Source organism: Danio aesculapii, chromosome 23 (assembly GCF_903798145.1).
Source record: "Danio aesculapii chromosome 23, fDanAes4.1, whole genome shotgun sequence".
Classification (NCBI taxonomy): Eukaryota; Metazoa; Chordata; class Actinopteri; order Cypriniformes; family Danionidae; genus Danio; species Danio aesculapii.
The window spans coordinates 2,299,198-2,321,697 of NC_079457.1; the positions used below are offsets into that span (position 1 = coordinate 2,299,198).

The 22,500-nt window shown below is 39.1% G+C and overlaps 1 protein-coding gene across 1 annotated transcript in view; it reads right to left on the reverse strand.

Moving 5' to 3' along the window:
• Positions 1 to 22,500, reverse strand: part of ephb4b (eph receptor B4b) — a 61,959-nt gene that overhangs the window by 2,809 nt on the left and 36,650 nt on the right. The window contains exons 6-15 of the mRNA XM_056448867.1: positions 20,144 to 20,473; positions 18,633 to 18,757; positions 14,597 to 14,756; positions 14,299 to 14,398; positions 10,460 to 10,521; positions 7,310 to 7,423; positions 6,909 to 7,156; positions 5,568 to 5,783; positions 1,961 to 2,110; positions 894 to 1,087 (exon numbers count right to left, since the gene is read on the reverse strand). Of these exons, the coding sequence (XP_056304842.1) occupies positions 894 to 1,087; positions 1,961 to 2,110; positions 5,568 to 5,783; positions 6,909 to 7,156; positions 7,310 to 7,423; positions 10,460 to 10,521; positions 14,299 to 14,398; positions 14,597 to 14,756; positions 18,633 to 18,757; positions 20,144 to 20,473 (1,699 nt within the window). The remainder of the gene's footprint in view (positions 1 to 893; positions 1,088 to 1,960; positions 2,111 to 5,567; positions 5,784 to 6,908; positions 7,157 to 7,309; positions 7,424 to 10,459; positions 10,522 to 14,298; positions 14,399 to 14,596; positions 14,757 to 18,632; positions 18,758 to 20,143; positions 20,474 to 22,500) is intronic.

Consider the following 22,500-nt stretch of genomic DNA (forward strand, 5'->3'; position numbering starts at 1 on the left):
ACACACACACACACCCACTTGCACATACACATATATAGACAGACTTCCACATACACACACACAGACACAAAAACGCACACACACTCACATTTGTTCACATACATACACACACACACACACACCCACACACACACACCCACCCACACACATTTATACATAGTTGCACATACACATATATATATGCACAGACTTCCACATATACACACACACACGCTCAGACACAATAACACATACACACTCACATTTTTTCGCATACACACAAACACACACACAAAAAATAACGCATACACACACACACACACACACACACACACACACACACACACACACAAATATACACACAATAACGCATACACACTCACATATGTTCGCATACACACACACATATTTATACACACGCTTGCACATACACATATCTACGCAGACTTTCACATACACACATGCAATCAGACACAATAACACATACACTCAAATTTTTTCGCATACACACACACACACACACACACACACGCACACACACACACACACAGACACACACACACAATAACGCATACACACTTATGTTCGCATGCACACACAAACACACACATATTTATAAACACGCTTGCACATACACACATCGCACAGACTTCCACATACACACACGCAATCAGACACAATAACGCATACACATTAACATACTCACACATTTCCACATACACACACTCATGTACTCACACACACTCAACCACCAAAACAAACACACGCATATGTACATACAAACTTCCACACACACATGAATACACACACACACACACTCAGACACGATAACACACCCGTACACAGACACTCAGTCAAGCACTTACACAAATAGACATTTCCACACACTCATTCTCACACACACACACACTCACCCGTCAGGGATGCGTCCGGTGATCTTGAGTGAGGCAGGGTTGCGGATCAGTCTGTCGAGCGCAGAGACGATGGCGCAGAAGCGCGGCCGGGACGATCTCTCCTTCTGCCAGCAGTCCAGCATCAGCTGATGGAGAGACGCAGGGCATTCTGGGGGAGGAGGCAGGCGGTAGTCCTGCTCGATGGCGTTTATCACCTGCACACACACACACACACAGCGTCATTAACACACACACACTCAATCACTATAACTTATAATATAATCACTATAATACAAATATACACACACACACACACACACACACACACACACACACTCAGTCGCTATAACCTATAATATAATCACTACAATACAAATATATACACACAGACACACACACACACACAGCGTCATTAACACACACACACTCAGTCGCTATAACCTATAATATAATCACTACAATACAAATATATACACACACACACACACACACACACACACACACACACACACACACACACACACACACACACACACACACACACACTCAATCACTATAACCTATAATATAATCACTATAACGCAAATACACACACACACTTTTAGTGCAGTGGCATTTTAATCTGCACACACAAACAAAAACACTAACACACAGCAGTCACACGCTTACACACACACAAACAACACTCACAATTACACAGACACACACAAAGGCTCACACATACTCACACACACTCACACTCTCACAAACACGGTCATGCACAAATACACACTTACAAAAACACACACACACACACACACACACACACACACACACACACACACACACACACACACAAACAACACATGCACACACATACACACACTCATGTTCACACACTGACAAACACACACAAAATTGCTCACACACACTCACAAACAACACACACACAAAAACTACACATACACACACACAAACAACACAAACATACACACACACACACAGAAACAACACAAACAACACACACACCCACAAACACCACATACAGACACAACTCAACATCCATAACATGCTCCTACACACACACACTTTCGGCTGTGGTCACTCACGTCCTGGTTGCTCATGTCCCAGTACGGCCTCTCTCCGAATGACATCACTTCCCACATGACGATGCCGTAGCTCCAGACGTCTGACGCTGAGGTGAACTTGCGGAAGGCGATGGCTTCAGGAGCCGTCCAGCGGATCGGGATCTTCCCGCCCTGACACACACACACACAAACACACACACACACACACACACACACACACACACACACACACACACACACACACACACACACACACACAAAGTCAAAATCATGTCAGAACAGACAATTTTGGGTGAACTGACCCTTTAAATGTATTGACAAATGAATGAAACGTGGGGCGGCACTATGTCTCAGTAGTTAGCGCTGTGGCCTCACAGCAAGAAGGTTGCTGGTTTGAGTCTCGGCTGGTTCAGTTGTCATCTCTGTGTGGAGTTTGCATGTTCTCCCCGTGTTGCCGTGGGTTTCCTCCGGGTGCTCCGGTTTCCCCCACAGTCCAAACACATGCGCTATAGGGGAATTGATGAACTAAATTGGCTTAAAATGAAATTAAATGAGTGTGTATGGGTGTTTCCCAGTACTGGGTTGCAGCTGGAAGAGCATCCGCTGTGTAAAACATATGCTAGAATAGTTGGCGGTTCATTCCGCCGTGGCGACCCCTGATAAATCAGAGACTAAGCTGAAGAAAAATGAATGAATGATAAACAACATCTTCATTTTGTGTTCAAGATGACCCAAGAAAACGACGCAGTGATGCAGTAGGTAGTGCTGTCGCCTCACAGCAAGAAGGTCGCTGGTTCGAGCCTCGGCTGGGTCAGTTGTTATTTCTGTGTGGAGTTTGCATGTTCTCCCTGCGTTCGCGTGGGTTTCCTCCGGGTGCTCCGGTGCTATAGGTGAATTGGGTAGGCTAAAGTGTCCGTAGTGTATGTGTGTGTGAATGAGTGTGTGTGTGTTTCCCAGTGATTGGGTGCTGCTGGATCCGCTGTTTAAAACATGTGCAGGATAAGTTGCCGGTTCATTCCGCTGTGGCGACCCCTGATTAATAAAGGGACTAAGCCGAAAAGAAAATGAATGAATGAATGACACGCACGCACACACACACACACACACGCACACACTTGAAATCATGTAGAAAACACACATAGGTCCTAAATGGCTACAGAAATGTATAATTCTGAAACACTAATTACAAAAACGCTGATAAATATCTGCTAAAATATGGAAATAGCCACAAAAAAAACAGCAAAACTTTTGAACTATTCTGGAAATATATCTATAAAAATATAAATAAAAGTGTTAAAGTGATACCATCATATTTACCAAAAAGACTTCTGCAAATAACCACCAAAAATAGTCCCTGATATTGCATCAAATGTATATTAATTATATGAAGCATATTTATATTTCGCATATTAAGCAACACTGGCTCTTTTCATTCATCCATTCATTTTCTTATCGGCTTAGTCCCTTTATTAATCAGGGTTCACCACAGCGGAATAAACCGCCAACTTATTTGGCATATGTTTTACTCAGCAGATGCCCGTCCAGCTGCAACCCATCACTGGGAAACACCCACACACTCTCATTCACACACATACACCACGGACAATTTTAGCTTACCCAATTCCCCTATAGTGCATGTGTTTGGACTGTGGGGGAAACCGGAGCACCCGGAGGAAACCCACACCAACACGAGGAGAACACAGAAATAACAACTGATCCAGCTGAGGATCGAACCAGTGACCTTCTTGCTGTGAGGCCACAGCACTACCCACTGCGCCACCACATTGCCAACACTGGCTTTTTTATTTATATAAATTAATTTATTATTATTATTTTACAAAATTCAGGGTATTACCGCCATCAAATCAGCCATTTTAAACATATATTCAGCAAATCTTTAGGCAGTCAGGTCTTTAAAGTCCCCATGAAATCAAAGCTAATCATATTGATTTTGTTAGCTAGCATTGCTAGTTTTGTGGTGAACAATTCATCTGTGCACGTCATTAAGAAAAATAATAGTTTGCTCTTCTAATCTTTAATTAACCCTTCGCTAAGCCACACCCAAAAACCGCCACCCACCAATCGTGGCTTAGCAACCGTAGCTACTCGCAGGGGCTTCGTCAAGCTTTCAAGCGAGGGAAACAGACCAAAGCGTTGTGTGCATATGGATTGTGCAAAGTTTGGACGGGATGCTGGAATTTTTTTCCTTTTCAAAACCTAAAACCCAAGAGGAGAAATGCCAGCGTGGATTAAGCTGTGTGAGGGGCGCTAAAGAAGCGGACATAAGCTGGTTTTGTTTTGATATTCCTGACACATTCAGTGATAGACCGACAACAATAACTCACACACCTCTGACCCTAAACAGATCTAAACTGAGTTTCCTACAAAAATACGGAGCAGGTTCTGTTTCACAGCAGTCTTTTTCTTTATTTTAGCTCGATATTATGAGCACTGCTCTGTTTAAACCTTCGCCATAGTAACTTACTAATAGCGAATGGGTCATCATGAGTTATTGATACGGAAAATACGAATCTGCAAATCATATTTCATCTATTTCAAGCTGCAAATATCTGAACGTACAAATCAACAAGACAAAACAGAGATGCATCACAAACAATCAATATACTTCACCAGCAGCTGTTTTTCAGACACACTGACAGTAATAGGTAACCTACTGTACATTGTTATGGGTCAATGATGCTAATATTCAGCACAAGTCCATCAGTTTCCCCTTTCTGGCTGCTCTTATTATGAATGAATGATGTAGAAGCTCTGTCCATGCGTCTTTCCTAGTCGGTTAATAACGCTATATTTCATTACACAACATTAGTCTACCAGGCTTTTTGGCTAAAAATAGAGAAATCAGGGTTTAATATGTTATTAATAGATTAATTTCACCTCTCCTGCTGTGCATGAGCTAAGCTGTTGAATGATCAGCATATGAGGCGGCTAGGCTAAGCTAGCTTAAATCTTAATTGATTTATTCTCTAATCGGTTGCCTGTTATGAGGTAAATATATACCCTTGTAATGCATACTGTAGTGCATTTTTGTCTGGCGTTCTCAGATATCTCTCCTGTTCGCCCAAAAATGACATTACATCCCTGACAATGTCTGACACCTGCGCATACACATTGTAAAAGCCGTGCCAGGCACGAAAGCTTGACAGGCATAGCAACAGTAACTAAGGAGGGCGGGGCTTAGGGAAGGGTCAATTGAATTATCATCTGTTTGTTTTCAGTTAAATTGTCAGATTACATTATTTTAGATATTGGGCGGGGCTAACATATTTAACCACGCCCTTCCAGCTGTCAGTTTTGACAACAAATAGAAACGGTGAGGAGCAGGAGGAATCTGTTAGGCTGTAATAACTCTCCCCAAACCCTTTCCCCCATCTTTCTGAATGAAACGCCTACTTTACTACATCCAATCAGCTCGCAGTAGAAAAACAAGCCACGCCCACTGTTATTATTTAATATTTTGTTTCTATGGGAATTGCGTCATGATACAGAAATAAGAACGAACGCAGCTTCTGGTTCATTGGGGTCTTTAAGCATGAAAATCCCTCTTTGAGTCAAGTGGAAGCATCAGTGTGTGTTTGCAGAAGGATCTGAAAGAGCAGCTACTCACCAGTGAGCTGGTGTAGGTGGGATCGGATGAGTTCTCGGTCAGGAAGCGGGACAGGCCGAAGTCGGACACTTTGCACACCAGGTTACTGTTGACCAGGATGTTCCTCGCCGCCAGATCACGGTGAACGAAGCTCATCTCTGACAGATACTTCATTCCAGACGCGATTCCACGCAGCATCCCCACCAGCTGGATAGGAGTGAACTGACCATCATTCAGCTGTAGAGAGAGAGAGAGAGAGGCGGGTGTCAGACAGACGGATGATGGATGGGTGGATGGATGGATAGATAGATGGATAGATGGATGGATAGATGGATATATGGGTGGATGGATGGATGGATGGATGGATGGATGGATGGATGGACAGATGGACAGATAGATAGATAGATAGATAGATAGATAGATAGATAGATAGATAGATAGATAGATAGATAGATAGATAGATAGATAGATAGATAGATAGATAGATAGATAGATAGATAGATAGACAGACGGACGGACGGACGGACGGACGGACGGACGGACGGACGGATGGACGGATGGACAGATAGACAGACAGATAGATAGATAGATAGATAGATAGATAGATAGATAGATAGATAGATAGATAGATAGATAGATAGATAGATAAATAGATAGACAGACGGACGGACGGACGGACGGACGGACGGATGGATGGATGGATGGACGGATGGACGGATAGACAGATAGACAGACAGATAGATAGATAGATAGATAGATAGATAGATAGATAGATAGATAGATAGATAGATAGATAGATAGATAGATAGATAGATAGATAGATAGATAGATAGATAGATAGATAGATAAATAGATAGACAGACGGACGGACGGACGGACGGACGGACGGACGGATGGATGGATGGATGGACGGATGGACGGATAGACAGATAGACAGATAGACAAACAGATAGATAGATAGATAGATAGATAGATAGATAGATAGATAGATAGATAGATAGATAGATAGATAGACAGATAGACAGATAGACAAACAGATAGACAGATAGATAGATAGATAGATAGATAGATAGATAGATAGATAGATAGATAGATAGATAGATAGATAGATAGATAGATAGATAGATAGATAGATAGATAGACAGATAGACAGATAGACAAACAGATAGACAGATAGATAGATAGATAGATAGATAGATAGATAGATAGATAGATAGATAGATAGATAGATAGATAGATAGATAGATAGATAGATAGATAGATAGATAGATGGTGACAGACAGACAAACAAAGAGTGACAGACAGATGAATGGACAGACAGACACATTGTGACAGACAGACAGACAGACAGACAGTACTGACCCGCAGGAAGGAGTCGAGAGCTCCGTTCTCCATGTACTCGGTCAGAATCATGACGGGACAGGAAGCTGTGATCACCCCCTCCAGATGAATGATGTTGGGGTGCTGGAACTGACCCATGATTGACGCCTCAGACAGGAAGTCCCGCCTCTGCTTGTCCGTGTACCCGCCCTTCAGCGTCTTGATGGCCACGTAGTTCTCTTTCTTCCCGGGAACCTTGAGCCGGCCGCGACACACCTCACCAAACTCACCTGTATGAGGAATATCAGATGGACATACACACAATGCTGTAACCCGAGCTGTGCTTTCATCAGGTGTGTGTGTCCGCATTACTGCTGTTCACAGGGAAACACGAGACTCACTACTGTGCTACACACACACACACACATACACATGTTTCTCACCGGCACCGATGACCTCCTCGATCTTTACAAACGACACGTCGATCTCTTTAGCGAATTCCCGCACAGCCTCGTTCGGATCCTCGTAGGTGAACGGATCGATGTACACTTTAATACCTGTTAGACACACACACACACACACATTACACTAAAACTACTACAACATGCACTTGATATATTTCAAACATTTTTAAAGGGCGGCATGGTGGTGCAGTGTGTAGCACTGTCGGCTCACAGCAGGAAGGTCACTGGTTTGAGTCTCAGCTGGGTCAGTTGGTGTTTCTGTGTGGAGTTTGCATGTTCTCCCCGTGTTGGCGTGGGTTTCCTCCAGGTGCTCCGGTTTCCCCCACAGTCCAAACACATGCGCTATAGGGGAACTGATGAACTAAATTAGCCGTAATGTATAAGTGTTTGAGTGTGTGAATGAGTGTGTATGGGTTTTTCCCAGTGATGGGTTGCAGTTGGAAGTGCATCTGCTGTGTAAAACATATACTGGATAAGTTGGCGGTTCATTCCACTGTGGCGACCTCTGATTAATAAAGCGACTAAACCGAAAGGAAAATGAATGAATGAACATTTTAAAGTACTAAATATACTGTTTAATGTACTAAAATAGTTAAAACTTAAATAAATATTAATATAAATTATTTAACCATGTTAAAAAACAATGATGATCTAAGCAAAACCATGAATATATTAAAATGATGAAAACTACAATGACGAGGGAAAAAGTCATTTGAATATTTTATTAATATATATGCCATTTACAAACATACAACTAATAAAAATGATAATAAAAAAATAAACACTAGCAAGCATGAGTATTATTGTGTTACTCTAATCTTATTTGATTTATTTAGAACTTGCTAAATGCTAGCTGTAAAATTATGTACTAAATTAAATATGAACAAAATAAACCAAGGACGTGCCTATGTGATATAATTATATAACAGATTTACATTTATTTAACTAAATGCAAAGTCTCAGTATTTTTTTTGCAAGTATTTATCATCATTATGATTTATTTATATTGTTTAAATGTTTAAAGGTTTTTAAAAATGTCATTTTAGCCTATTTATTTAATACTAAACTTTATAAATATGAACAATGTTTTAATAACATGAATACTAATTCATTAAATCATTTTTCTTTAGCTTAGTTCCTTATTTATCTGGAGTCGCCACAGTGGAATGTACCGCCAACTTATCCAGCATATGGTTTACACAGCGGATGCCCTTCCAGCTGCAACACAGTACTGGGAAACACCCATACACACTCATTCTCACACACACACACTCATACACTACGGCCAATTTAGTTCATCAAATCCCCTATAGCGCATGTGCCTGTGGGGGAAACCGGAGCACCCGGAGGAAACCCACGCGAATGCAAGGAGAACATGCAAACTCCACACAGAAACACCAACTGGCCCAGGCTCGAAGCTGAGACGTTCTTGCTGGTCTAACCACTGAGCCACCATGCCACTCTTTTCATAATAATATCAAGCAAAATAAGAGTTTATTATTAAATCCAAAAATCAAACATAAAGAGTTTCAGGGGTTATCAATGTATAAGGGATTCATAAAGATAATCAACAAAATCGTAAGTTAAACGCACTCGAAAACTGATATGAAGTGGAAAAGTGATATAATTATTCATTAATTATTTTGAGTCTGATAAAAAATAACAGTACAGTAAAGGTGTGTGTGTGAATGGGAAGTTGCTGCAGAATTTTATGTCAGTATGTTGACGTATTTCCAACTGAAACAAAATATTGAGTAGGAGGCGGGGTTTAATTCTGAGCTCCGCCTCTCATCTTTCACCCACAGCAAACTAACAGATGGAGGGGCGTGGCTAAGCATATTTCATCCAATTAGAGTCATCATAGAATGGTTAGAAGGCCATGATGGACAGAGGCCAGTGGGCAAATTTGGCCAGGATTTTGGCCCTACTCTTTTTAACGACCTCAGAGAGTCGAACCTCAGTTTAACGTCTCATCCGAAAGACGGCGCTCACTGAGCAGTTTAGAGTCCCCATCAGTATACTGGGGCGTTAGGACTCACACAGACCACAGGTTGAGCGCCCCCTGCTGGTCTCACTAACACCACTTCCGGCAACTATTAAGCTTTCCCGTGTGGGCTCCCATCCAGGTACTGACCAGGCTCAGCCCTGCTTAGCTTCAGTGGGAGACCATGTAAGAGTTGCAGAGAGCTAGCTGCCGGCAACGATAAGCTAAGCAAAACCATAATTAAATTTAATTTACGACAGAAAAAGTCGTATGTTGACGTATGTCAGTATGTTGACGTATTTCCAACTGAAACAGAATATTGAGAAGGAGGCGGGGTTTAATTCTGAGCTCCGCCTCTCATCTTTCACCCACAGCAAACTAACAGATGGAGGGGCGTGGCTAAGCATATTTCATCCAATTAGAGTCATCATAGAATGACTCAGATTGCTGTAAAAGTACTATACAAGTAAACTTCAATTGAAGATTACCAAAACAAACATTTTTTCAGTTATTTTTCCCCCATGAAATTAAAATAAAGTGTTTTAGATGTTAGCATCATTACGTGTTAGTCTTAAGGATATCAAGTGTGCTCCAAAAGAGACATTATTTGCATTAGGAAGATATAAACCTGATATAAACACACAAAGCTTGCAGTTTCTGTCTAAATAGATCAAAGCTTTTCTTTGACGTCTCCTCATACTTCAGTTTCTCATCAAATCATCTGACCAATCAAATGCTCTCTAGTGTCTGACATGCCCCGCCCCCTTCTTCTCATTGGCTTTTCATTTGATGCGCTTGAGCTCAACCACTCTCACTGGCAGGGCTGTGAGAAAACCCAACGGTATTGGCTGGTTTTTAAAGAGGAGGAGCTACACTATGCCCCGCCCTCTCTTCATGTTTCAGTTGAGATTACATCAAGTGAAGAATGCTACTTGGTAAGGTGAGTTCCTGTAAGTAGTCGGTTGTTGCCAAGCAAGAGTAACACCTGAACTGTTGGTGTTGAAGTGTAATGACAGGTTTGCGCAGCTCTGGACGTGTTTGTGTGACGTTATGTGTCTTCCATCGCTTCACACATGACACTATAAATCTCAGACACTCAGTGTGTTTATTGACTAATAAACTGTGGTAAATCAAGCGTCACTCACCCTGACCCATCAGGAACTGGCCGCTTTTATCCGGGTCTGGATCCCTCCTGCGGGTCGAGCGTCTGTAACACACACATTCACATACAGATGAAGTCAGAATTATTAGCCCCCCTGTATATTCCCCCCCAATTTATGTTTAACAGAAAGAAGATCGAAAAGATTTCAGCACATTTCTAATCACTTTCTGTTTGTCATGATGACAGTAAATAATATCAGACTAGATATTCTTCAAGACAATAGTATTGAGCTTAAAGTGACATTTAAAGGCTTAACTAGGTTAATTAGGGTAAAGTTAGGGTAATTAGGCAAGTCACTGTATAACAGTGGTTTATTCTGGAGACAATCCAAAACTAATATTGGTTAAGGGGCTAATAATAATGAGCTTAAAATGGCTTTAAAACAATTAAAAACTGCTTTTATTCTAGCAGAAATAAAACAAATAAGACTTTCTCCAGAAGAAAAAATATTTTAGGAAATACTGTGAAAAATTCCTGAATCTGTTCAACATCATTTGGGAAATATTTGGAAAAAGAAAATGAAAAAAGTTCACAGGAGGGCGAATAATTCAGACTTCAACTGTAGATTCCGGAGTCATCTTCTGCTGTGTTTATATGTGCTAAGATTACAGAGGTGTGTGTGTGTGTGTGTGTGTGTGTGTGCATTCCTCTCTCATGACTGGTGTGAGATTCTGTCTGTTGTGTGAGAGACCCTGCAGCTGTTCGCTTCTCTTTATGACACTACTGTGCTCGTGTCACATGACCTCAAGACTGTGTGTGTGTGTTGTGTTGTCTAGTGAAGTCATCAGAAAACCGTCTGGACGAACAGACAGCAAATGTTACAGTCTGTAGAGGAGCCATGAATCTGGCTGGGTGGAGAGCTAATGCTGTAAAAATTTAGTGAACACTATTAAATACACACTTCTTTATCTGTCAGATAATATGTGATTAAATGTTCTCATTAGCAGACGACTTTTACCTGAATATACAACTCATTCATTCACTATGTAATGCACAAACTTTTATGATGCTTTTAGCGTCAGTTCAGTACAAGAGCAATAATTAAGGTAATTAAGGTAATTACCCTTACCTAACCTTCAATACATGCATAGTTTATTGCTCTTTCTGGTGCAGAACTCTGTATATATATTTATATATATAATAAGTTAAAGGAATCTCTGTCATTTATTCTTTAGTTTATCCTTTTTATTTTTAATATTATAGTTGTTGCTGTTGGCATTATTATTATTATTATTATTATTATTATTATTATTATTATTATTATTAATATATTATTATTAATATTATTATTATTATTATTATTATTATTAATAATATTATTATTACTATTAATATTATTATTATTATTGTTATTATTATTAATAATATTATTATTATTAATAATATTATTATTACTATTAATATTATTATTATTATTATTAATATTATTAATATTAGCATTATTATTAATATTATTATTATTGGTGTTGTTATTATTATTATTAATATTATTAATAATATTATTATTATTAATATTATTATTGGTGTTGTTATTATTATTATTAATATTATTGTTAATAATATTATTATTATTACTATTACTATTAATATTATTATTATTATTATTATTGTTATTAATATTAGCATTATTATTAATATTATTATTATTGTTATTATTATTAATATTATTATTGTTGTTGTTGTTATTATTATTAATAATAATATTATTATTATTATTATTAATATTATTATTATTATTATTAATATTATTATTGTTGTTGTTATTATTATTAATAATAATATTATTATTATTATTAATATTATTATTATTATTATTTAACAACCTCCTGTATTCCTGTTTTTTCTTTATTACATGTATTTTTTAATGCTCACTGTTATATGCTGATCACCTACGTCATATTTTTTGTGTTCACATAATTTCCTTCATTTTCTTTCAGCTTAGTCCCTTTATTTACCAGGGGTCTTCACAGCGGAATGAACTGCCAACTATTCTGGCATATGTTTCACACAGTGCTAGCACTGAGCCACCATGCCAAAATGTTGATGGGAAAAAAGGAGCAAAAGGAGTCAGACTGCATTTCTATATGCAGCGTCAGACTGAGTTCAGTGTTAGGTTTTGTGAAGCTCCCGAGCTCATGGGTCTATATTTAACACCCCAGCAGGACGGTCGGCTTCTAAAGCAGTGTCATCTGAGGCTCAGAGATTTCCTGAAGGATTGAACTCCGTTCACTCAATCTTCACACTATACAGTGCTCAGCATAAATGAGTACACTCCCTTTTGAAAATAAATATTCCTTCTCAGTGAATACAGAACATGTATTTGGGTTTATTTAAACAAAACAGTTTCATTAAAGGGTTTATTTATTAAAATAAAAGTTTGGTCACTGAACATCTTGAGGATTAAGAATACAATACATTTAAATACAAATGAGTTACTGCAAAAAATGCAAAAATGTTATGATTTTTTTCTGTTTCTCTTGATTTTTTTCTGTTTATTAACATTTTATTGAATATTTCCTCCTCAACATATTCATTGGGTGTGCGAATTGTTGGGCTGTGAGCTTTTTTTGTTAGATTAATTCTTAAATCAACAACTAATCTAACAAAAATAAGGGAGTTTTTCCTTGAAACAAGTTAAACAATCATTCATTCATTTTCCTTCAGCTTAGTCCCTTTATTTATTAGCAGTCGCCACAGCGGAATGAACCGCCAACTAGTCCAGCATGTGTTTTACACAGCTGATGCCCTTCCAGCTGCAACCCAGTACTGGGAAACACCCAAACACTCTCATTCTCTCTCTCTCACACACACACACACACACACACACACACACACACACACACACACACAATGGTCCAATTTAGTTCATCATTTCCTCTACAGTGCATGTGTTTGGACTGAGGGAGACACCGGAGCACCCGGAGGGAAACCCATAAACACGGGGAGAACATGCAAACTCCACACAGAAATGCTAACTGACCCAGCCAGGACTCGAACCAGCAACCTTCTTGCTGTGAGGCGACAGTGCTAACCACTGAGCCACCTGTGGAGAGGTAAGCATGATCGAACACCCAATGAGGGGGGAGAGCAGACTTGGAGCCCAGCGGCTAATCAGCAGGCCAATCAGAAATAATAAATAACACCTGTTTATTCTAGTGATTGGGCCGGAGAGACAACCTTCTTAAGGAGAACAGAAGGAGCAGCCAGGAGAAGAGGGAGAGAGCACACACACACATACACTACGGTTGTTGTGCACGCATTTAAAAAATAAAACTGTACTGCTTACCTGAATCGCCGACCCTGTCTTCTTCTTCCCTCACTAACGAACATTGCTACACCACCATACAAGTTAAATTACCTATATATATATATATATATATATATTCATGAAATGCACGAGTGTGTGTGTGTGTGTGTGTGTGTGTGTGTGTGTGTGTTTGCTCTTGGGGTCAGATTCATTGTTCCAGTAAGAGCCGGTATGGAGACAGCACTGGGTGGACACATCCTGTTCCCTTCATGCACACACACACACACACACACACACACACACACACACACACACACACACACACACACACACACACACACTCTTGCAGTGGACACACACACACACAGACAGACAGACACACGCACACTATCAGACTCACTCGTACACACACACACACACACACTTGTACTTACTTCTACACACACATACACTCACCCACACACACACTCTTGCAGTGGACCAATGACAACTGAAGTCACTCACTTGTTCACTTTATAGTGATAACCCAGTTCATTTGGCCACACCCCCTCAACAAAACACTAATCAGATCTCACCTGAAGCAGAACACGGCAACAATCACCACGGCGATGAGGATGAGCAGTCCTATAGCAACCAGGACACCAGTGAGCATCAGCCGCGACGGAGACTCTTCATCTGAAAAACACACACACACACCCTTAGATGAAGACAGAAGATGTGTGTGTGTGTGTGTGTGTGCGTGTGTGTGTGTGTGTGTGTGTGTGTATGAGTGATGTGTGTACAATATTTGTGTGATGCATGTATGATGTATGTGTGTGAGTTAGTGTGTGTGTGTGTGTGTGTGAGGTATGTGGTATATCTGTATGTGTGTACCATCAGGAAGCGTGCTGATGCTGACGGCGCTGCTGAAGTGTCCGTATCCCGCAGCGGTTCTGGCTCTGACCTGCACCTGATACTGCGACGCTCGACTCAGATCATGCAGAACCACTGAGCTGCTCCTGCTGCTGATGTATTGCCATCCATCATCCTGACCCTGCAGAGGTCACAGGTCAGGGGTCAGGTGGAACACACACACACACACACACACACATACGTCTGTCTATGACTGTCCAAAATTGCATACTTCCATACTATATAGTACGTTAACAACAATTAGCCAAGTAGTGTGTCTGAATTCAACACTGGAATTTCAGTATCAGGACCAATTTCCCTCAAACATCTGAGCGCTGTTGAGCGCGTTCTTAAACACCGCTGATTGGCCATTGTGTCCACATGCTCATCAGAAATGACTGTGATTGGCTGTGAAGGTCATCAGCCCAGGTCTAACATGGCTCGTTATTATATGTATTTATAATTCCGCTGTAATCTCTCACTGTGTATATTTAAAGGGCACATAGTTGACCTCTTTTTTATGATTTAATATTAATATTCTGGTTGTTCTGAGTGTGCCAGTTTAGGTTCAGTTCAACACACTGTTCAGATTGTTTTATTATAATGTGTTCAAAAGTGTCATGTTGGGGGCGTGTCCACAGTTCGCTGATTTATGGGTGTGTTGCTTCACATGTAGATTAGTTTCGGCTTCCTGCCAACATAACAAGGGGGCGGAGCCATGAGCTCACCTGCTCTGCGTTTGCAACAGAGTCTGACAGGCAGACAGAGAAGGAGCTGGAGAGGTTCAGCATTCAGTCGTACATATACGACTCTGACACAGACCAAGCAGAGAGTACAAAATCATTTGTGTCTTTGTGCAGTTTTACAGCCAACTGTGTGCTAGTTTCAAGTGCCGAGCTTGAACACAGAAACTAATAACCACGCACACTGAATTAACTTTGACTGAGGCACCGGATGGGCCGCTCGAAGCCGCGACACGGCACCAGACACTCTCTGTGGTGCGGCAGAAACATCAAGTGTCCCGAATCGTCGCGCCACGCATTTTTGAATTCTAAACATAGGTTTCTGCAGCGGTCCGCGGCGCCCAGCCGTCGACTTGAGTGTACCCTGATAGAAACCGATGTTTAGAATTCTAAAACGCATGCTAGTTAAGATCACAGGGAGCTTCTGGGATCGCGAGAAATGCAAACGGCTGAAGTATAAGGTAGACTCAATGAGAAGTACACATGTTTGCAAACCCACCTAAAGATTCAACCAATAATTCTGATTAGAGCGATAATGTGGAGAATATTGATCTTGTGTTGAGCCCAATGAGCCTTGCATCTAAAAATAGAGCTAGCGTGTTCCTTTAGTGATATCGCTTCGACTCACGCTGAAAATGGCGGACGTGAATCAACAAACTGAGGATATGATGACGCGCCTGTCAATCAATATTGGTGGGCGGGGGGACCGCTCTCCTACGTAAAGTTGCGGTCGATTTGAAAACCGCTCCAATTGGTCCACCGTTTTTTATGTTGTTAAATTGAAAAAAAAGCACTGGGTGTGTTTATATCAGCCCAATATGACGCTCTATACACCATACATGCACATATGTCTGTCCAAACAGCTTGAAAAGTAGATTTTTTACCATAGGTGCCCTTTAACCATGGCGGATCCTTTGTTTTCATTCTGGCTTGTTGCGTAAGCGAATGACGTAGCTCTGTAAACCAATAGCGTTCAGCTGTGCATCTAGCTCCGCCTTCTGGTATCCTTTGTCATGTTTGGTACCCCTTCGAAAGGGTGCCGAAAAGTGGTACGGTACGCCTTTTCACAGTGGAAACAGCCATAAAAGCGTACCAAACCAAACTGTACCACCATTTTACAGTATCTTCAATCTGAATTAATAGAATATGTTTTAAACACTCTAGAACAGGGCTAGGGAACCTATGGCTCGGGAGCCACATGTGGCTCTTTGACCAAAAATACATGGCTCTCCAGCTGTCTCTCTTCAATAATATTATAAAGTTTAAAAAATTATAACCATCACTAGAAATTTCCTATTGAAAATACAATTAAAATTCCCTTTATATTGTATTTTTTTACAGCAAAATAAAATAGAACTCAGTTTACAGTAAAAGAAAGTTTCAACCAATGCTCGTGTGTGGCGCTGTTTTCATACATGGACTTGCTCAACATGAAGCTTCATTCTTCTTTATTTTTGAGTTGTGTATGGACATAAAAAAGGTTTTGTTTAAACCTGATATATACATATATACATATATAGATACATATAAAGATATGTACATAATAAGAGAAAAATGCTAAATTTAGAAGAAAATATCAAACGGCATTTGCATCTAAACTCTTTATATGTATTCACAATAAAAGTAACATTTATATATTTCTATATTTCTATATTTCTATATATATATATAAATATATATGGCAACTGTCCCGGCCGGGACTCGAACCAGCGCCCTTCTATATATATTCATGAAATGCACAAGTGTGAGTGTGTGTGTGTGTGTGTGTGTGTGTATATATATATATATATATATATATATATATATATATATATATATATATATATATATATATATATATATATATAAAAGTTATTTTTCTAGTGGCAAATAAGTTCTTTTCATTGCCTTTAAAGTGAAATACTTGAACATAAACATAGGATGCTGAGAAAAATGCTAATTTTAGGACAAAATTTCAGATGGCATTTAGAGGTTTTTGCATCTGAACTCTTCATATATCTATATATATCTATATATATATAGATAGATATATACACACATACACTCCCAATGGCTCTTTAAAAAATGCATTTGCCAAAAAAATCAGAAATGGTGGCTCTTTGCTGACAAACGGTTCCTGACCCTGCTCTAGAAGGACTCACTTGTTCCTTTATTAAAGATTGATTAATCCTTCATTTTAGAAGCTGGTAGTTAACAGAAACAGTGCTGTTTTACAGTGTCCAAACCATTCAGATGGTTATTAAGTAGAAGAAATCAGGCTTTACTTTTCTGTTTCATTGATTGTATTTAAGTGAAGTTTCATAAACTAATTTGGAGAGGAGCACGTGATATGATTGAGCACGTCTGGCCGCTCATCTGTAATCAGTAATAATCCAATCAGAGTGATCCTAGTTTACTATAAATGGATCATTTTCTCCCTATTGCTCTATCTTCATTTGGAAGAATCCCCCCTTCCACCCCATCTCCTTCTCTTCCTCCCTTTTCTAAAGGGGGAGCTCTCGAGACCTACCTGATCTCGGATCTCCTGATATGCTTATCGACCGGGCGGGAGCCCTGGCCTCAAATATCTCCGAGCTCAGGGTTCTCTCCCGGGACAGCATGCCAAACCTGGTTTATACGCCAAGCATATCTAAGTGGGAACTCTTGAATAAGCATTGTGGACCGGTTTGCAATGGCAATGCTCCACTATTTAGAGCCCCAAAGGGAGGACCCCAAAATTATTCTGCTTAGGGCCCCCAAATGTACAGGACCGGCCCTGGGAGTATCGTAACTGAAAACTTAATATATGACTTTTATTTAATAATTGCAATGCAAATCCAATTAAATCCACTTATTTGGTAAACAAAGCAAGTCTCTCATATAATATCTCTCTACTAAAAGACTAAAGTATTACTGTATTGTAAATAAATCATTCGAACATTTTAATATTACTATTGTTATATTACAATAATATAAGTGAAATTAATTTTAAAACTGAATAAATATAAACATACACACATTTACACAAGTAAATACATAGACTCAACGATTGGCTAAAAATCTGTGGTACCCTTCTGCGTGCGCAGATTCCATGTGGGCTTACCTTCACAGCCAATCACAATCATTTCTGTTGAGCATGTGAACACAATGGCCAATCAGCAGTGTTTAATAATCAACAGTGCTCAAATTTAGCGGGAAATGAACGTTTTTAAAATTTCAGTACCAACTGATACCAAAATGACAGTATCATAACAACACTACTATGTAGGGAGTGTCTGTCAGTCAGTGCATCTCACCTTCAGACTGTAGCGCAGCTGATAATCCTGAATGCTGTGCTGTGTCTGTGGAGGAACCGTCCAGCTGATGGAGACGCTGCTCTCAGATGCTTTAATCCTCCTGATTCCAGACACTGGGACAGCCACTACACACACACACACACACACACAAAATAAATGTTGTTGACAGATCTGGGTTAGAGACTATATAAACTCATTCATTTCTCAATTTACATACACTTGATGTCAAAATTATTTAGTCCCTCCTGTGAAATGTGTATCATTTTTAAAAGTGCAGTTTAACAGATATTTTTAATCGTTTTAATTATTAATTTCTAATTGTCTTTGCCATGATTGATAATGTTTTACTAGGTATTTGGAAAGATACTAGTTTTAGTAGCTTTACTTTACTTACTTTAATTTAAAGGCTTAATTAAGTTTGTCAGACAAGTCATCAGACAAGTCATCTGCACGAATAAACGAAAGAAAATAATCATTTCATAAGGGGACAATAATATTTAACCATAGCAGTTTTTACATTTAATTTAATATTCCAGCCAAACTAAAGGAAATAAAACTTCCTGTTAGAGGAAATACTCAGAAAAATATCTTTATTGTGTTAAACAGCACTTGAGAAATATTTAAAAAATTATATTAAAAACAAAACGTCTTATTAAAATAAACCACAAGAGGATGAATAAGGATAATTCCATCATATTAAAGATGATATATGGAGTTAAACATGACTAGTTAGCATTTTTCTGGCGAATAAATAAAAGTTAACACATATATGACGCAGTAGGTAGTGCTTTTGCCTCACAGCAAGAAGGTTGCTGGTTTGAGCCACGGCTGGTCCAGTTGGCATTTCTGTGTAGAGTTTGCATGTTCTCCCTGCGTTCGCATGGGTTTCCTCTGGGTGCTCCGGTTTCCCCCACAATTCCAAAGAGATGTGGTACAGGTGAACTGGGTAAGCTAAAAATTGTCCTAAGCATTTGTTTGTGAATGAGAGTGTATGGGTGTTTCCCAGTTTTGGGTTGCAGCTGGAAGAGCATCCGTTGCGTAAAACATATGGTGGATAAATTGGCGGTTCATTCCACTGTGGCGACCACAGATTAATAAAGGGACTAAGCCGAAAAGAAAATGAATGAAAAGATGTTTTTGTAAATAATCGTGTGCTTGACTGATGTGTTTGGTGCCATCTACTGGTGTTTCTCTAAACAGCCGCGGGCCAGATTTGCCGCTACAAAACGAGTGCTTATTTACTCTGAAATCTTTATTTTATTATTTTGATAATAATCATTTTATTTCATTTAGTTTTTAGTGACAGTTGTTAATTTTGTTTAGGTTTAGTTCTTCATTTATTAAGAATAATTAATTAGATTTTCGCTGATGAAAATGGTTTTTGAAATGTATTTTTAGTTTTCGTTTATTAAATATCCTTAGTATGAAGCACTGCGATTATTAAACTTTATGATTTAATTAACGACTGTGAATGTATGCAAACGCATTATTTAGTAACCATGGAGACTTACCGTCTCTGCTGGTAGTGATGTTGACGGAGCTGGAGGCGGGGCTCGTGTGACTAACAGCGCTGACGCCGTTCTGGGCCAGCACAGTGAAGGTGTAGGTGGTGTGTGGGAGGAGCCCGCGAATGATTACACGCCTCCCGGACACGCCCACCTGACCCGGCCTGTAGGTGATGCTGTCTGCACACTGGACGCATAGGGAGCCTCTGCAGTGCACACACTCCACGCTGTAGGAGAGATCAGAGCGTCCACCGCGGTCCAGCGGCTCCGACCACTCCAGAGTGACCACCGTATCATTGATCTGGTAGATGATGCTGCGTGGAGCCGACGGCGGTTCTGTAGGAACAGGTCATAGGTCAGAGCGCACATACACAAGCCTACAGACCGGTTTACACCTTAAGTAGTACCAAAGACTATAGAATAAACAAGACGCGTCTCTTAAATAATTTTAAATAGGGAAAACTGTAACGTCAATATGGCGAATGAAGCCAATGAATGAAGTACAGGAGCCAATCTTTGATCGTTGAATCGTTGAGGGAGGGGTTTGGACCAGAGGTGAGTTTCTGCAGATTTTGCGCGATATGAATAAAAAGAGAAAGAAAATAAACTAAAGAGACAGCTGTTGTTTAATTTTATTGGTGATTCCTAATATGAAATGTAATCGTAAGCTTGGCAAACAGTTTTGAAGAATTTGATGTTTCCCCATTCAAACAGAATGTCCGAGCATACTGCCTGAGAGGCGTTTCAAAGATGGCCGCCGAGTGAAATGACTTGCCTTAAAGGGACTTTGGTAGTACTAAGTAGGGCTAGTCAATATGGAAAAATATCACAAATATTATGGTGAAAATTGTAACAGCATTTTTTAAAAATACGTATTTAACTGGTAAGTGAACAGTCTGCTTTTTGAATTTTGAATGTAACTGCCGAATAATTTAGGTATTCAGGTGGGCTAGCCAATATGGAAAAATATCACAATTATTCTGGCGAAAATTCTAATGACAATTATTAAAAATATATCTTTATACCCGCAAAGTGAACATTTGTTTTGAATTACCTTAAATTTTGAATGTAAAAGTGGAAAAGTGAATATGGAGAAATATCAGAAATATTCTGGCGAAAATTTCAACAACAGTTTTTAAAAATATTTCTTTAACCAATAAAGTGAACGTTCTTTTTTATTGCTTTGAATTCTGAATGTAACTGCCAAATAACTGCCAAAATTTCAAATTACGAATTTAAGAACTCACCTGGTACCAAGCAGGGCTAGTCAATATAAAAAAATTATTACAATTATTCTGGCGAAAATTCCAACGACAATTATTACAAATGCTTCTTTAACCCGTAAAGTGATCGTTCTTTTTTTAACGTTTTGAATCTTAAATGTAACTGCCAAATAACTGCCAGAATTTCAAATTTAAGTACTCATGTGGGCTAGTCAAAATGGAAAAACAATACAATTATTCTGGCGAAAATTCCAATGACAATAATTAAAAATGCTTTGTTAACCGGTAAAGTGAACGTTTATTTAATCGCTTTAATTTTTGAATGTTACTGCCAAATAACTGCCAGAATTTTACATTTCAAATTTAAGTATTCACCTGGTACTAAGTAGAGTTAGTCAATATGGAAAAAAATCTGAATTATTCTGGCGGAAATTTCAAAAACAATTATTACAAATATTTTTTAACCGGTAATGTGAACTTTTTTTTGTTTTTGTTTTTAAATCACTTTACATTTTGAATATAACTACCAACTACATGCCAAAATTTCTAATTTTGAATTTAAGTATTCACCTGGTACTAAGTTGGGCTAGTCAATATAAAAAAAAAAAAAAAAAATCACAATTATTGTGGTGAAAATTCCAACGACAATTATTAAAAATATTTCTTTAAGCGGTAAAGTGAACGTTCTTTTTTTAAATCACTTTGAATTTTGAATGTAACTGCCAAATAACTGCCAGAACTTAAAATTTTGAATGTAAGTATTTACTTGAGTAGATTACACATTGAGTCAATTTTCATGCACACATGCGAAAAGAGGCTAATTTCCACCTAGTGGTGTGAATGTAGTGGAATCTGCAGTGTGTTTACAACAAACGCACATCATTTGCCACAATCGCTTGTTCTGCGCAAGTTCTAAATATTTTAACTGAGCGGGAAAATTTGTGTGAGGCAAAAAAACAAGCCTAGTGTAATCTAGTGCGAGCAAGTCGATGCACATTTTCTCTTCGCATTTGTTGTGAACAACATTGATTGAAGTTTTATGCATTGCCATGGAAATTAAAACAGAATACAGTTCTATAGAGCTGTCAAACTCCAGCGTTAATTCCGTCAACAACAATAAGGAACGAATAATGTTCGTTA